This window comes from Notamacropus eugenii, chromosome 5 (assembly GCF_028372415.1).
Source record: "Notamacropus eugenii isolate mMacEug1 chromosome 5, mMacEug1.pri_v2, whole genome shotgun sequence".
NCBI lineage: Eukaryota > Metazoa > Chordata > Mammalia > Diprotodontia > Macropodidae > Notamacropus > Notamacropus eugenii.
Window position 1 is genome coordinate 180118023 of NC_092876.1, and position 17484 is coordinate 180135506.

The 17484-nt window shown below is 41.8% G+C and overlaps 1 protein-coding gene across 1 annotated transcript in view; it reads right to left on the reverse strand.

Annotated features, from left to right (window-relative positions):
• SNX19 (sorting nexin 19) overlaps positions 1 to 15468 on the reverse strand; it is a 62233-nt gene extending 46765 nt beyond the window's left edge. The window contains exons 1-7 of the mRNA XM_072611614.1: positions 13176 to 15468; positions 10782 to 10920; positions 9001 to 9101; positions 8773 to 8892; positions 4937 to 5067; positions 3448 to 3544; positions 2754 to 2943 (exon numbers count right to left, since the gene is read on the reverse strand). Coding sequence (XP_072467715.1) covers positions 2754 to 2943; positions 3448 to 3544; positions 4937 to 5067; positions 8773 to 8892; positions 9001 to 9101; positions 10782 to 10920; positions 13176 to 14846 — 2449 coding nt within the window. The 5' untranslated portion in view covers positions 14847 to 15468. The remainder of the gene's footprint in view (positions 1 to 2753; positions 2944 to 3447; positions 3545 to 4936; positions 5068 to 8772; positions 8893 to 9000; positions 9102 to 10781; positions 10921 to 13175) is intronic.
• Between the last annotated feature and the right edge of the window lie 2016 nt (positions 15469 to 17484).

The window sequence follows — 17484 nt, forward strand, 5'->3', positions numbered from 1 at the left end:
GGTGCAGTGATTCTCAGGTCACAAGGCAGTAGCAGAGCTAGATCAGTCTCTTCCTGTACCACACCCATCTAGTGTTTCTTCAGTAGCAACTTAGACCTGGATCTACCTGCCCCACCCTGCCCAGGTCTAGACTTCTTGGTTTGGGGCTGGATTCCAAGGAAGGGTGGGGACCAGTTAGATAACTGGCATCTCATCATTTCTTCCGAGGCATTCCAAGATAGGCAGGGACTTTCTGAGCCTGTCATCTTTTACAGCATGATTCTATCTAGGCTGCTATTGAAGCTGATGTCTGCAGCTGCCACCTTGTGGTCCAAGCTGCTTACTGCTTAGAGGAGCCAAAAGGGGAAAGGGAGAAGTCATTATAAAGAAAAAAATGGGAATCTCGCTCCCCTTTCTCCCTAGACTTTTGGCTCTATCAAGGCATAGATGGGGGTGGGAGAAAATCAGCCTTTATATAGCACCTACTGTGTGCTAGGAGCTGTGCTAAATGCTCTCTTTACAAATATCTCTTTTGATGTGCCCAATGACAGGCACAAAATACTAACATAAAGAACTAATGGTCCATGTTTATATCTTAGTATTTGTGGGAGGAATTTGTTACTATATCTCTGTCAGGATGAGAGTCTCTTCTCTTTCTATGGCACTTTACTCCTAGAACATTTCATCTACTTGCTGTCACTGTTACCCAGTGAGGGAAGAAGGCACAGAAGTTATAAAACCATTTGGCAGATGGGAAAACTGAAGCCTCAAAATTTAAAGTCCCAATGAGTCAGTGGTAGATACACTACCAGGACCCAGGTCTCTCTTCTGCCCCCTTCTAAACTCAGATTATACTGTTGTTATTATTTACAATTAAGAGTAACTAACACCCTCTTTGAAGATACTAGAGAGAGAACAAAGTTCATGTGATAAGCTCAGAAATGCCTCGTCTCAGAGGATCTCAGGACCTAAGATTCCTTTTCTCTCTCACAGTGGTATGTACTCAGGTCTCCTGGTGGTACAGACACGCTGTGAGAGTCCTATGTCTTTGTTGGGGTTGTTTAGTCATGTCAGACTCTTCATGACTCTACTTGGGATAGACAGTCTACTTGACTCTTCTTGGCATAGATACTGGAGTCGTTTGCCATTTCCTTCTCCAGCTCATTTTACAGAAGAGGAAACTGAGGCAAAGAGAGTTAAGTGATCTGCCCAGGGTTGTACAACATTCTATATACTGAGCTACTAGCTACCTCTATATTTTGTGTTTGTATATATGTGTATGTGTGTAAAAAGTATAGAAAAGACTTAACTATCCTCAAAAGAATTATGGATTAGAGTGAGTAAGGATATCTGTTGATGCCCGATAAAATTTTAGATTTTTATTTTTGATTGTTTATTTTGGTCTGGGCCCATGATTTTATGTATGTAGAGAACCCCTAGGAAAGAGCTTCTTCCACTGTTGGATATTAAAAACTCATTTGAAACTTCTAGTTTAAGAGAGTTTTAGGGGAGGGGGTGGGTGGTGGGGACAGGGGCCTGAGAAGTTAACTACCTTGCCCCTGGCCTCATAGTTAGCATGTGTCAGACGCAAGGTCACAGAATCCTAGATCTAGAATTTGAAGAGACTTTAGAGGTCATCACGTCTATCCCTTCCATTTTAAGGTAAGGAACCTGAGTCTTATAGATGTCACACATATGGAAAGCCAGGATGGAAAAATTCTCTAACTTCAGATCCAGAGATCTTTCCCCTGGCACAAGGAGGCATCATACCTTCTGGGAAATGTCAGTACTTCCTTCACCTCAAAGAGAATATGAAACTCAGGGCACTATGTCATCTTTTATCCTGTTATCCCTAGTGCCTAGCATAGTGCAGCAGATAGAATGCTAGCTAATATACTTGTAATGTTTTAAGGTCTGCAATGTACTTTCTATACATTATCTCATTTGAACTTCATGACCACCCTTTCGGGTAGGTGCTATAATTATTCCTATTTATGAGGAAACCTAGGCTCAGAGAAGGTAAGTGACTTGGCCAGGGTCATACAACTAGTAAATGAGGCATGATTTCAACTCAGATCTAGTCCAAAATATCTGAGGTGTCAAACTTGTGGTCCAAACTGAGCTAGAGTACAATGTAATTGCGAAATGTTTAACAAAATACGTTAAAATGCCATACATGTAGATAATGCTAATTGGTGGTTTTCTAAGTCAGTCCATGGCCTTCTATCTGTTTGATACCATTTCCCCAACTCACCTAGCTACCTGAGTGACTAAGACTCTGATAAGACATAACCTATGGTTTTTACAGGTAGCCCTACAAGTCTCTGTACCTGTAAGACCCATGCATGGGTTTTAGAAATCTGTTTTCCCACCATCTTTTTCCATAGTTTGTAGCATCACCAAGATTTAAAACCATTTTTGCACCAGGCAGGACCTCAGGTATGAGGCTGCCATGCATGAATGAGCCTGGATCATTTTGTACAAATAAAACTGATTTCTGATGAACTCATTCTAGCTTGATGAAGTTTACAGGCCTTCAAATGGTCCAAAAGTAAGCACCCTGTTATATACCTCATTTACAAAATCCAGTGGAGAGGGTGATATAGATGTCCCTTCCACTCTAAGTCTGTCATGCTAGTCTGTTGGGCATCTCTCCTCTGAGCTTTAGACACTTTGGAGAAACCTTGAGACCATGAAGTCCAATTCTAGTGACCCACAGATGAGACAGTATTTTGACTCCCACTTCTCTCTGAGTCAGAGGCATAGTGACTTACCATGGTCACTGTTGCTCTCATTTGGAGGGGAAGCAGCATTATCTGAGGGACTCTTGCTGCAGTCATCTGTACATTCTTTAGGGTTCTGCTCAGAATCCTTTTCCAAGGCTTCTTCTGCTTGTATTTCCAGGAACTTGCTCTGCTTTTCAATGAATGACTCCATCCCAGAGATTGACAGGATGTCTGAGTCCTGGAGAAATGAATTGGCATGGGTGGGTGGGGAATCATAGGAGCAAGAGAAGGCCCAGAGATCAAATGCAGCTGTATCAATCCCTCCCTTGGTGTCCACTTATACCAGAAGTGATAGTGTACCGTGATAACAGTCCACCCTCATCCTGGAGAGGAAAGCTTCTATTTATTAGTTAACTTGCAGCTGAAATGGTCTCATTTAATTAATACTCACTACATACTTAGGCTGCAGCTCTAGGATTGGATTCCCTCTTTATTTATGTCTTTCCTTCTATCATAAAACTATGCCACTTATAAAAGCCAACCAACCAAGTTGGAGTAACACAAGAAACAGAAACACTCTAAACATTCAGAACCACAATTTACATCAAGACAATAGATTCTGATGTTAAATATGCTCAACTTCAGAGACAGCCCCAACACAGCCTTTAGGAATCACTTATAATGCCATGATCAAACATAATGGCTACTGATCCTTGAAGCTCCCTGGGAGTTCTGTTCTTACCACATTACTTTCCCGGAGGCAATATAAGACCTTCTCGTGTGATTCAGCCACATTTAATACAGGAGCGATTTTGCTAGATGGGAACCTTAGCCTAGACCTGTGAGAAGAAGGAACACAGAACAGGGCATGATATGGATCTTGGTCCCCAACAATTATATGATTTGTTCACAAATCTCAACAGTGCAAAACTTCGTCACTTTTTTACTGGTCCCATCATAGCTAGGCACTATATACCAACACTCTGAAAAGACTGTGTACTGTGGGAGCTAAATGGAGCATTTGAACTGAGCTGTAGTTTTCCCCATGCCTTTGAATTTGACTGTAGTATTTGATATTGGACGGGTGACACAGTACAAAGATATGAAAACAAATGTCCTTATTTGCTGGCACCATTTCTGAAACTGTATTATCCTCCTTGGCTAAGAAGCTTTGCCCCAAAGTCACCAGGGAGGGAGGGAGCTGGTATTCTGATACTGTGAAACATGAAATACCCATTGGTCCAAATGTCACCAGGGACCCATAAAATATAGGTGTGGGTAATAACAAGGTAAGGACATTGATCCCTTTATGGTGACAAAGGTGTAGGTTGAATGAATGACTGAATACATTAAGGTTATTAAAGATATCATGTTAATAGAGAGAGTCCTTACATGGTCCCCTAAGGAAACAAGAGTCCTGGGACTCTTTCTGCTAATGTTGACTTCAATAACTCTTAGGACAATGTCTGATGACCCTCGGGCTGGCAAGAAGAACTGTTCTCAGTCTGAAACCTAATGATCAAAATAGACTCTGTAGACTTTTATTTTGGCCTTCTAATGAAGTTTTGATGACTAATATATGGTCTCCTTAAGATTTGCAGTTGTTATTCAATTGTGTCTGACTCATCATGAGCCCATTTGGGATTTTCTTGGAAAAGATATTAAAGTGATTTGTCATTTTCTTTCTCAATTCATTTTATAGATGAGGAAACTGGGACAATCAGGGTTAAGTTACTTGCCCAGGATCAAACAAGTATCTGAAACCAAATTTGAATTCAGGTCTTTCTGACTCCAGGCTTGGCACTCTATCCACTATGCCACCTAGCTGCCCAAAGATTCACAGAAATGCTAGCAAATAAATGTAGGTTTTTAGCTAAGGTTTTATTTTTGAGAGCAATGAAATCATCTCACTCTCCTAAGGAAATGTAAAGGAAAAATCTCCAGATTGTAGAGTTTTCATTCCTGCCAAGAATCCCAAACTACCATGTGTTCCTGTGGCAATAACATACATTAAGCAGTGCTGCCCACCCATCATTCTTTGAGGCCCCATTGATTGGCCACTGACATCCCTTAGGAATTTCAGGATTAACTTTACAGAGACTGGTGTGTGATTCTTCCTCCTTCTTGGCCTTGAGGATCAGGGCGGTTCTCTGAGTCAGGATGAAGGGGGTAGCCCAACTGCAAGGCCAGTGTCCCAAAACAGAGCTCCAAGGAACCAAGAGATGTCTTACTTATTGGCCTTCTTGCCCTCTGTCTGCGGCTTGCCATCTGTCTCTGCTTCACTCAGATCTTCTGTAGGGCTCTGGGGTTCTGAGCGAGGAAATGCAGTCTTTAAGGTATCTACTATGGCACTCACTACCATCTGTATAGGATGAACGAGCGGAGGTTACTATCATCATTCATACACATTCTTAGAAGCCCTAGTCTCCTTGAAAACTCAGCTGTAACAGTATCTCCTACCTGAAGCCTTTCCTGATCTTTCCAGGGGTTAGCTCTTCAAAACAATACCTTGTATCTGTTTTGTATATAAAGGCAACTAGGTTGTGCAGTAGATAGACAGCTGGGCCCGAAATCAGGAAGACCTCATTTGAAATGTGACCTGCTTGTATGACTGGGAAAGTCATTTAATCCCTGTCTGCCTCAGTTTTCTCAACTGTAACATGGAAATAATAATAGTATCTACCTCCCAGGGTTATTGTGAGGATCAAATGAGATATTTGTAAAGTACTCACCTAGCACAGTGCCTGGCATTTAGTAGTTAATAATTCCTTATTCTCTTTCTCTCATATATATTATGACTTTCCCTTTATCACAGAGGTTTTTAACCTTTCCTGCACTTTGACAGTCTAGTGAAGCCTATAGATCTCTTCTCAGAATAATATTTTGTTTTTGTTTTTTGATCACTTTCAAGGAAATGTTAAATTTCAGTTAGGTCAGAAGGTTCTTAACCTAGGTCCATGAACTTTTTTTTTTTTTAGGTTACAGCAATTCAATATAATTGGCTTCCTTAGTGATACTATGTATTTTATCTTAGACATTTAAAGGCATTATTTTGAAAAGGCATCCCATAGGTATCACCAGACTGACAATGGAGTCTGTGACACAGAAAAGGTTAAATATTAGGGATTAGTGAAAATTAAGATGTGTTTTTTTTTCCCGCTCCAGGTTGAAAGACCATGGACCTCTTAGGGATCATTGAACCCCAGATTAAGAATCTTTGCTCTGTAAACTCCTTAAGGACAGAGACTGCTCCATCTTTGTCTTTGCATACCCAGGTCTGACAAAATGCTTGCCACATAAAGGTTGCTAATTCATGGCTCTTGATTGACCAGCTGATAACACAGAGAGAAGCATTTGAAGGTGTAGCCATCCCATGACACATAAAACTTAACGGAAATAGAAACAGAGGATCTGTGTTAGAGCCGTGTGCTTCTGAAAAGTCAAACACTGGGCAAGATATGAAAACTGGGGAGGATGGCTTCCCAGGAAAGCTTTCTCATACACACACACACACATATTCATGTGCATATGCATTCATACACATATATATTATCTGCATATACACATATATGCGTGTATACATACATTATGATTTATAGATATAAACTTATACATATTATTTATATACATAAATTGATAGATATATAATTGTATTTAAATTTTATATGATTTATATGTATCTAAACTGATATGTATCAGTTTACATAATATAAAACATAACATATTAACATAACAACTATTATTCTTACTATTAATGAGATGTATCAGTCATTATTTTTATTATTAATGATATTTCCTGTTGTTCACTTGTTTCAGCTGTGTTTTGACTTTTTGTGATACTATTTGGGGTTTTCTTGGCAGAGACATTGGAGCGGTTTGCCATTTCCATCTCTGGCTTATTTTATAGATAAGGAAACTGAGCCAAGCAGGGTGAAGTGACTTGCCCAGGGTCACAAAGCTTGTAAGTGTCTAAGGCCAAATTTAAACTCAGGAAAATGAGTCTTTCTGACTTCCAGGCCCAGCATTCTATCCACTGCACCATCTAGCAGCTCCATTAGTGATAAATATGTAAGTATAAATATATATGTTATGTTACTACTTTTATTTCTGATCAGAAAGCTTCTACTCGCCCCAGTTTTTATTCCCTGTCACTTGCCTACTGTGATATGTTTGTGTACATATGCATATATATATATACACACATACACACACATTAAAGTTTACAAAGTACCTAACTTACATTATCTTGTTTGACCTCTGAAACTGATGTGTAATATAAGCATTGCAAGTGCTGGAGCCCTCATTTTATAGATGAAGACACAGAATTTCAGAGACATGAATGAATTTGTCCATCTATGGTCACATGTCAGGTGTTTGAGGCAAGATTTGAACTTAGGTCTTCCTGACTGGAAGTTCAGTCTCCCATCCACTAGATTTTTCTTTATTTTTTTTTCTTTCTTCATTTTTTCTTAATGAAAAAAAATTAATTTTGAAAATGCCTTACTGAGTTAGAACAGTAAGACCATTTTAGAAACCATGCCAGTGAAAGTGTGTGGAAAGAGGAAATGATTCAGGAATATGGGTAATAGTTCAGATGAGAGAGGTCTCTAAATACTCTCAAAGTGAAACACAATCACAATTTGCAAAAATCAGGTCTTCCTGGTCAGAAAGTCACACTTGTATCATCTTTGTGAAACAGTTTGCTTTTCCCTAGTGCAAGATAATGATTAAAATTTCTCTGGCCACAAAGAAAGTCTCTGGAATGGGATAGCATGACTCTTTGTATAAGGCAAAACACTTTGAATTCAGGATCATGGGATCATAGGTCCAGATCCAAGAACCTCAGAAGTCTTTTTGCTCAGTTTCCCCCTTTAACAGATGAGAAAAACTGAGGCAAAGGAAGATTAAGTGACTTGCTCCAAGGTCATGTAGGTAAGTATCAAAGGCAGGATTTGATCCCAGTAGGCATTCCCCTGTACCACCATGAATGTGGCACCCCATTCCAACTCATATTCTGTATGCAAAGGGACAAGAATTATGGTCCCTGTGCTTGGTCCAATGAACAGTGTGCTAGGCTTAAGATCAGAAGCTCTGGTTTGAATCACGGCTCTGCCATTCACTACCTGTTGTGACCTTGGATGAGTTGCTTAACCTCTGTGATCTTCAGTTTCTTTCCCTCTAGAATAAGGGGATTAGACACCATGAGCAGTGTCAGGCTCAAATAGGAATGGGACCACTAACCCACATCTAAAGATCCTTGTGGGCCACATATAGATTTAGAAAACCACATGTTAATAAATATTATTGTTGTTCAGTTGTGTCCAACTATTCATGACCCTGTCTGAAGGATTTTTGACAAAGATGCTGGGGTAGTTTGTCATTTCCTTTTCCAGTTCACTTTACCGATGAGGAATCTGAGACAAACAAAGTTAACTGACTTGCTCAAGATCACGTAATAAGTATCTAAGCCACATTTAAACTCAGGAAGATGAGTCTTCTTGACTCCAGGCCTGGTGCTCTAGCCACTGTACCACCCAGCTGTTCATATGCTAATATTATCTATGTTTTATTGCATTTTTATTCATTTTGTTAGATATTTCCCAATTACATTTTCATCTAATTCGGGCAGCACTCAGGAATGTTGTAGGCCACATGTTGGATACCTCTGGAGTAGCTGACACTGAGGTCTCTTTTAGGTCTAAATCTAGAATTCTGAGATCCTTTGAAGAAGAGTAACTCATTCACAAAACAATGCAGGTGAGTAACATAGCTAAAATCAAATGACCATAATTGTAGACCTGGAAGAAGAGTGGCTATCATAATCAACCCGCTCATTTTACAGATGAGGAAACTGAGGCACAGAGCTGTGAAGAGACTTGCCCAGAGTCACACTAGCAAGTGTATGAGGTAGGATTTGGACCTAGGTCTTCCTCATTTTTAAGCTCACTGCTCTACTCCACCAGAGCAATGGGGACCCAGGTCTCCAACTGTTCTCTTGACCACTGGCTCTCCAGGCTCTAGATTGACAGACTGAGACTGGTACTGGGCACTTTTGCCCCACTGGTACCTTGTCTATTCTCGAGACCATGAAAGGTTTCTTGACAAAGGCAATTCGAGCATCTGTGTTGAGGGCCAGGAACTCTTGTACTTCTTCACTGTTGGCAAGCTCAGGGATGGCACACAGTTGCTGCAAAAGCAAAAGACAGGGATTAGACTCTTCCTCTCACTATTGCCAATCTTAGGAGAATAGATGTGACTTGCTTGCTTTGGCGGTTAATGGAGAAAGGTTACTAACCTTAAGGAATGACTCCAGAAGACTCTTACGAGCTTCTACCCTGTCGCTATCCATGTTTCCAAAAGGAAGATCTGGAAAAAGCTTCTTGGGACCCTTCACATCTAAGAAAACAATAATAATTTGTGTTATACATTTATTAAAATAAATACTTACTAAGAGCTCCCTTTGTTCATAAATGTTATATACGTATATATTGCCACAGTCTCAGGAGAAAACAGTATTTCTCCCCTGGGACTTTTGTGCACATAGTAGAGAGGAATAAGGAAATTTGGATACAGTAGTTAGCACAGCATAGAGCCTATCTCCAGTATTTATGGGTGAAGATAATCATATGTAACTGAGATTTAGAGACAAATCTAAAACTCATTTAAGTTCTATTTTAGCCTTGCTCCTCAGAGATCAGGGACTGATCCTCTCAATAGAAGGTGCTTGTAGGGGATGGAACTTCCTCTATTAATGTGGATCTACTACTTACTATCATAGAACTGGAATTCTTTGCCTTTTTTGTATCATGGATCCTCTCTGAAGGTGTTTGAAGCCTATGTACCCCTTCTCAGAATAATGTTCTTAGATGCATAAAATATAATACATAGGATTAAAAGGAAACCAATTATACTGACAGGTAAAAAATATTGATTAAAAAAAATCATGGGCCCTAGGTTAAGAACCCTTGTCTTAGACAGTTGTATAAAACACTCAAAAGTTAAGTATTTTGACCAGGGTCATATAAGGCAGGATTAGAGGCTAGCCTCGAACTCTGGTCTTCTTAACTTCAAGTGTGGCTCTCTATCCACTACACCATCCTGCCTCTCATGTGGAATCTTCCTTTCTTACCACTTATTCAGTTGCCCTTGGGCTTTGGGCTCTGGGTCATAGAAACAGCCAGTTCATTTTCACTATTCCCTCTTACCCTCCATGTAGTAACAACATAAAAACTGAAAGTGAGGTTGAGGAAGAAGAGATTAATAACTAATCCAGAATCATGGATTTAGAGACAGAAAAGACCTTGGAGATCATCTCATGGACCTTGTCTTTTTACAGATGGGAAAAGTGACTACCCTAGGTCACATAGATAAAGAGTAAGAGTCAGAGTCAGGATTCTAGCTTCTTATCACAAATCCAGTGCTCTTTTTAGCACTAAGGTGCTACAGGAGTCCTTTTCTGTTTACTGAGTGCTTTAGAAATATTATCTCACTTGAGCCTTGGTATAGCCCCCTAAGATAGGTATTGTATTTATAGACAAGAAAGCTAGGAGAAACTAAGTGATTTGCCCATGTCTAGAGAGAGAGCTAACAAAGTGTTCAAAGAATCCAAGGGTACCTGGATAATATACTGACTAGATACTCAGCCCCTGAATTAGTAAAAGTTGGGATAATCCTCTCCTCACTCATACCCCTGCCCCAAGCTCTACTTAACCTTCTGAGCTTGGGTACAAATTTGAGAGTTCTTAAGTTTCTTGTGTGTGTGGTTTGTCCTTTGTTCTCCAAGAGGACCATGAAATCAAGAAATAAATTTAGTGGGACCTCTGAATAAAGAAGTGAGGGAATGAGAACTCAGCCAAGAGTAAAAATCCTTCCTTCTTTTCTGAGGAAAATTCCAAATCTCCTGAAGCCCACTCAGGGTCTCTGGGAAGTGGAATGTTAGCCTCCTTGGTAATGCAACCCACAGGTCCTAGCAATCAGTGATAGGGTGCTTTCTATCTCCAGGGCATCGTGGTGGATGTGGAGAGATTACAGGAAATATGAGGGTGGGAAATATGGAAGGGGGTTGGGGCTCCTGACTTTTGATGAACTTCCGTAGGTCTGGCTTCTCCTCTAGTCTGGTCTGCAGGTTCAGGAACTCCCGGTAGCGACGGTTCACTGTATGGTAGGCCACCTGCTGAAGGCCGCTGTTGTTCTCACTGTCAAGGGCTGTCTCATACTGTTGAAGGAATGAATGACTTGAATTAATGAAATAAGCATTCCTAAATATCTACCATGTGGTTTTGGCCTTATCAGTTACTTAGTTCCTAGATACATAGTATTGGAATTGTGGGTGGAATGTAAAAGGTTGCTTTGCTCTGTCCATAGGCTTTAATTAAATTGAATTTAACAAGCATTTAGTAAGGACCTACTATGTGGGAAGCACTGGGGAAAAGAAAAAGGACTGGATCTTTGATTTTCTTAGTAAAGAGATAAAGGACATTTCCTCCACCAATTCAGGTCAACATCTTCTCTGAATGTTGCCTAGGATTCTGAGAGATCAAGTGATTTGCCAAGACTTCAACCTATCTCCTAATAGCCCCTAGGTGAGCTCTTGATTCACTACTGGGCACTGGGGATACAAAGACAAAAACAAAACTTTAGATCTCCAAAGAGCTGACATTTTGCTGGGGAAGACAATACATATGCAAATAAGTGAATACAAAGAACATTAATAACTGGGAAAAATCAGAGAAAGCCTTGTGTGGGAGATAGATCAGGTGTTGAGCTTTGAGGGGTGCTAGGGTTTCTAGAAATGGAGGTAGAATATTCCAGACATGGGTATTTTCTGGAACACTGTGTGCAGAGAACAGCAAGCTGGCCTCTTTGGCCCTAATACAGAGTGTATGAGGAAAAGTAGAAACTCTGAAAAGATAGCCTAGCGTCAGGTCATAAAGTTCTTTAAATGGTAAGGAAGTTTGTATTTTATCCTAAAAACGATAGGGAGTCATTGAAACTTTTTGAGCAGGGGAGTGACATGGTTCAACCTGTTTTTTAAGATTATTTTGGCATCTTTGTGAAGGCTGGATTGGAGAGGGTTAAGCTAGGAAATGAGGAGATCAGTTAGGAGGCAATTTCTACAGTCTAGGCAGAGGTGAAGATGGACAAAATGAACTAGAGTTGTGACTTTGAGAGGAGAGAAAAGATTGGAAGATGTGGAGATAGAATCAATGAAACTTGGCAAGTGATTTAACACGGGATTGAGGGAGAGTGCAGAGTCAGAAGGGACTTGAAGATTTGGAAGAGTGGTGATGTCTTCAACTGAAATAGAAAAATGATATGAAAGGTCAGTTTAGGGGAAAAAATACTGAGTTTTATTTTAGATATACTGACCTTGAACTGCTTATGGGACATCTAGGTATAAATACCCAGCATGCAGTTGGTGATGCCTTTCTAGTCCTCCTATCTTCCCAATTTTCTTATTCCTTCCTCTCTACCTCCTACTCTAAGATGTGGGGACATTGGCCTCCAATAGCTCCATCTCCCAAGTGGAGGCATTTTCAAAGACTGTCCTCTATGTCTGAAATCCTCTCTCTCTCACTCCTCACCTTTGCCTCCTGCCTAGGAAGCCAGGACTTAACTCAAAGACTTAGCTCAAATTCTGCTTTCTACAGGTAGCTCCCCTTCCTGCTTAGCAGCTAACATAAGCTTCTTGAGGGCAGGAACTGTGTTTTTGCCTTTATATGCCTAGTGTTTAGCACAAAATCTGGTGTAAATTAAGGGCTTAATAAATGTTTGTTGACTGACTGATGAAGGACTACTCAGGAGAGAGGTGAGAGTTGGATGTGTAGGTTTGGGAGTCAATTACATAGATATGATATTTCAACTCAAGGGAACCGAAGCATCACTGTGTAATTATTGTATTGGGTTTCAGACTGTATGTATTCACTAAGTCAGAACAATTTGTATTTAGACATAGAACAAATGTATTGAATGTGTGCCCACTTTTCAAATTCATAATATATAGCGTGACCAAATGAGAAGCATTTCTTCTGTGCAAAATTACAATTATCTCTTCCTCTTCAAAGCATGGGGTGGTTTTTAGAGCACAGTGTAATGCTGTTTTGTAATTATAGTCAATCCTTGATTATCTATACTAACACAATAGTGGAAGATATAATTTTAAAAGAATAGCTAATTTTTTTAAAAGAAATTTGCTTTACAATGTATTATATGAATTTGGTGGTGGGGCAGCAGATATGCTTTTCTAATTCACTTTTTTATATTAATATGAAAATATGCCCAAGTAATTGGATGAGAAGTGGGTCAGAGACTTGCCCTGGACTAAAACCCTTCACCTTTTGAATTGAATATGAATAACTGAATGTTAACCAGATTGCCTTCACACTTCACCATGCAAGAATATTACTTTTCCCTACTATTCCTCAAAGGTCATGGTGAATAAGCCACAGCCACAACCCATGACCCCATTACCTTCACTGTGTAGAGAGTATAGGGGTGAAAACTGGTTCCGCTGTGCTCCCGAGCTGTGATGGTTCCAGTGATCCGTAGGTTTTGAATGACAACAGGGCCATCGGGGCTGCTAAGGGGCTCAAAGCTGAAGGTTGCTGAGCTTAGGGGACCTGTTGGGGAGGAGGAGAGCAAAACCTGGGGCAGGTTCGGGTCCAGAGGACTAACACCATTAGTTAGATCCTTCTCTAGGCATGAAGGCCGAGGAAGAGAGGTTCTCTCTGGCTCTTCCAGCAAAGTTGTTAGGGAGGTGAGGTCTTGCTCCTCCTCTTTCTCTGCTGAGTTGATCTGAATTTCTGGGCAGGGCTTGAGCATGGAGGCCAACAAGCCTGTGTCTGCTTCTGGACCTTCTTCAGTTTCTGCACATTCAGGTCCCTCTCCTTCCTCTGACTCCAGAGCCTCTGTACCACCCTCCAGGGCAGTTAAGGCATCCTGAAGCCTGTCAGTGAGGAAGTCACTGGGAGTCATGAGCATGATAGAATCTGTATCTTTGCCCAGGTCAGAAAGAGGTGAGTCCAATTCAGAGTCCTCACACAAGAAGAGGGGGCCCCGGGTATCTGGCTGCAGAAAGTGAGATGCACTATTTCCTGACTTTTTACCCTCTGACTCCATACTCAGATCCCCTTCTAGAGCCTCTTGGCCTTCTTCTACTTCTGGGGAGTGTCCTCCTGGCCCCTCTGGTCTGCTGTAGTTTGGGAGTGTCAAGGCTCCTGCTGGAGAAGGACTTCTCACCTCAGGCAATTTTTCTACTGGAATAGTAAGTGGCAAGGACCTGGGCACCAGGGGTTGGTTGGGTTGCTTTGCTGGGCAGGCTGACTCAGCTTCTTCAGTTGTGCCTGCTTTGGCCTTAGAAAAGATGCCAACCAGTACAAGGTGGATCCAATCTGGATCCGACATCTTGCTAATAAGTGGCAGAAGCACATTGCATGTGATGAGCTCCACCACCACATAGCGCCCTGTCCTGGTCTCCAGATGGGGCTTGGGTGTCAACCCCTGGAGCATCAGATCCACGATGCCCCGGGCATAGTTCACTTCTGCACTGGGGCTCTGCACAGCAGGGTGGGAGGCAGAGGCTTGACAATATGCTTCCCAAAGTTGAGATGGCTCAACTTGGACACCTAGCCTCCTTGTGGCCTCTTTGGCCTTCACATAGCTCTGCAGGTGACAGCCACAGAGCATCAGAACCCTATGGGTTAGAGCCTGTCTGTCTACCATTCCCATCCTTCTCCTGAGCTCCTGGGCCATTCCTGTCATTGCTGCTCTCACCTCCTCCTCAAAGGCCGGCTCATTGCTTACTGTGCTGTACCATGAAGACACAAAGTCCCGGATGATCTTCTGGATGGTGTGGTCTATCTCTTGGTCCAGTTGGCTCTCAGCCTCAGGGCTAGCAGGGCAGGTGGACAGTGTGATGAAGCGCTCTAAATGCAGTTGGCCAGTGACCCCTACCATAACTTGTGAGCCCACCCAGCCCCCCAGCGCCACCAGCAACACTGAGAGGAGACACAGCAGCCATACGTTGACCAGAAGGTGTATCATCAGTAGCCATCCCAGCATAGCTCCCATAGCCATCAGCTTCCTGTTTCCCAACAGATGATTCAGGCTTGACCCAGCCTGGGTTCCCTGGGACAGGGGCATTTTCTCTGCTTTTAATGTTTAAAGGACACAGCTGCCCCTTCTCCTTCTGTCTGATCCCCCTGAAGCTACCACAGCCTCCCAGGGGCTCATGAACCCTGCAGATGTCAGAGCAGTTAGGGCTTTAGCGAAAGTGAATTCAGCATCTTAAGTGGGGGAAGGGTCTGAACCAGAGAAGGAGGCAGAGGAACAAAGCTCTCAGTCTTGAATGGGTCCAAACTGATGCAAAGGGCCAGGGGGCTGGCCTTTAATTTCTCCTCCTTTGCTGAAATCCATTCCCCAAGAAATCTCTTAAATCTCTTATCCCCAGAGCAGAGAGACTCTATCAGGGAAAGCCTCCGCCCTGTTCATTTCCAGGAGGATTTGCCAATCAGGGGAGCTAGAGAGCAGGGCCATGACCCAACCATCGCCTCCCAGCTCCAAATCCCCACAGGCTCACCCCTGATCAGGATGGCTCTGGCATCGGCAAGGGGAAAGGCAGGGGATGGTCAGAAGAGAGAGAGAGTGCTTGCTCAGTGGTCAGGGCCCTTTTCCCTGGGGTCTCTCTCCCAGAAACATCTCACGCAGTCAGCTTGCTCTCTGAGAGCCTCCGGCTTCCTGGACGATATCAGCTATGGTACAGGAGAGGTGCAGGCTGGGAGAGGAAGGTACGCCAGCAGACAGCAGAGAGCAGAGCCGAGCCGAGCAGAGCGGCCTCTCTCTTTCCAGTGCCACCTAGTGTTAAAGCCGCCACCTCAGCAGCAGCACTGACCTCAGCTCCCCCAGCTCTCCTGTGGACACGCCCCATGCCTGCCCAGAAGCAGGAACTCCCAGAGGGAGCTGAAAAATCTCAGGCGCTGGGAGGACCCTCACAGCCCACCAGAGCTCAGCAGCCTCTCCAAAAGCTGGGCTCTACTAAACCTTAGCCGTGGCAGGGAGGGGATCATGGACCATGGAATTTTCAAGCTGGAGGGGACCTTAGAGACCATCTCCTCAATGCTCTCATTTTGATAGTTTCAAACCATGAGGGCTGGAAAGAGGAAGTTATTTACCAAAGCCCTTTGCTTTCATTCGTCCTTCTCAGCACAGGAACTTCCCTGAAACAGCAGGGACTGTTTCCTTTTTTTTTTTTGGCTTCAAATTCCCAGAATCCAGTCCAGTATCTGGTACTAAAGTCTAGGCCCTTGACAAATGCTTGTGATTGCTTAATTCATTCAACCAATCAACCAACATTTTTAAAGTGCCCACTATTTACAGTAATAATAGTCAATATTTGATGGAGTTTTAGATTTACATAAAGTCTTTCTCCCAACAGTCCTGCAAGATAGCTTGTGCAAATATGATTAGTTCCATTTTTTCTTTCGAGGATTGGGTCAGACCTGTGATTTTAGTGATGTAGAGACCACTCAGTGAGGAAAGTCTTTACCAATGCAGACTAACAGCTGCTCCTCAATTAATCTGAGGGAGTAATCATTTTACAGATAAGAAAACAGAGCCATTCTCCAACTGATAAATGGTCAAAAAGTATATGAGCAGGAATGAAAAATGCTCTAAATACTAACAATTAGAGAAATGCCAAAAAAACCCCCAAAACAAACAACTTTGAAGTCCACATATGGCTGTTTGTTGAATCTGTTTCTTCATGACCTTGTGGATCATGCCAAAATGGGCTACGGGGTTTTTTCTGGCAAGGGTATTGAAATGGTTTGCCATTTCCTTCTTCAGTGAATTAAGGCAAACAGAGGTTAAGTGACTCACCCAGGATGACACAGCTAGTAAACATCTGAGGCTAGATTTGAACACAGGTCTTCCTGAATTCAGGCCCAGTGCTCCATCCACTGAGCCAACTATCTCCCTTCAAAGTTCCACCTACTAACCCATCTTGTCGGTAAAACTGACAAAAAAGAAAATGACAAATGTTGGGCAGCGTGCGGGAAAACAGGCACATTCACTTGCATGAAATAATGAAGACAGAAATGAGTAGAACCAGGAGAATGTTGTGTATAGTAACAACAATACTGTTTTAAGAACAACTTTGAGTGACCAAGTCATTTTGACTATTATAAAATTCTAATTAACTACCAAGGATACATGAAGGAAGACGCTATCTGCATCCAGAGAAATATCTGATAAATAGAAGTATGTATAGAATGGTTTTACATATTTGTTTCTAATGGTAGCCATCTCTAGGGTGGGAAAGGAAGGAGGAAAAAAAGAAAAAAAGAGAAAGTTACATAACTTTATTGTATATTTAAAAGGAATAGTAAGTTGTACATAATAGATTTGCAGTTTCATGTAAAATCATCTTTTTTTTCTATTCTACTATGTTGTAGAAATGTTTGTTTTCTTTCTTAAGTTCAGACTAAAATAAATAAAATTTTTAAAAAAGGAGGAGCTGTGAATCGATCTAGCCATTCTGGAAAGCAATTTGGAACTGTGTGCTCCAAAAGATATTAATCTGCGCATACTTTTTGACCCAGCAATTCCATTATTTGGTTCATATCAGAAAGAGATCAAGAAAGAGGAAAAGGACCCATATGTATTAAAAATATGTGTAACAGCTTTGTTTGTGGTGGCAAAGAACTGGAAACGAGGAAACTCGTCAGTTGAGGAATGGCTGAATAAGCTAAGGTATGTGAATATGCTATGGAAAATATTATTA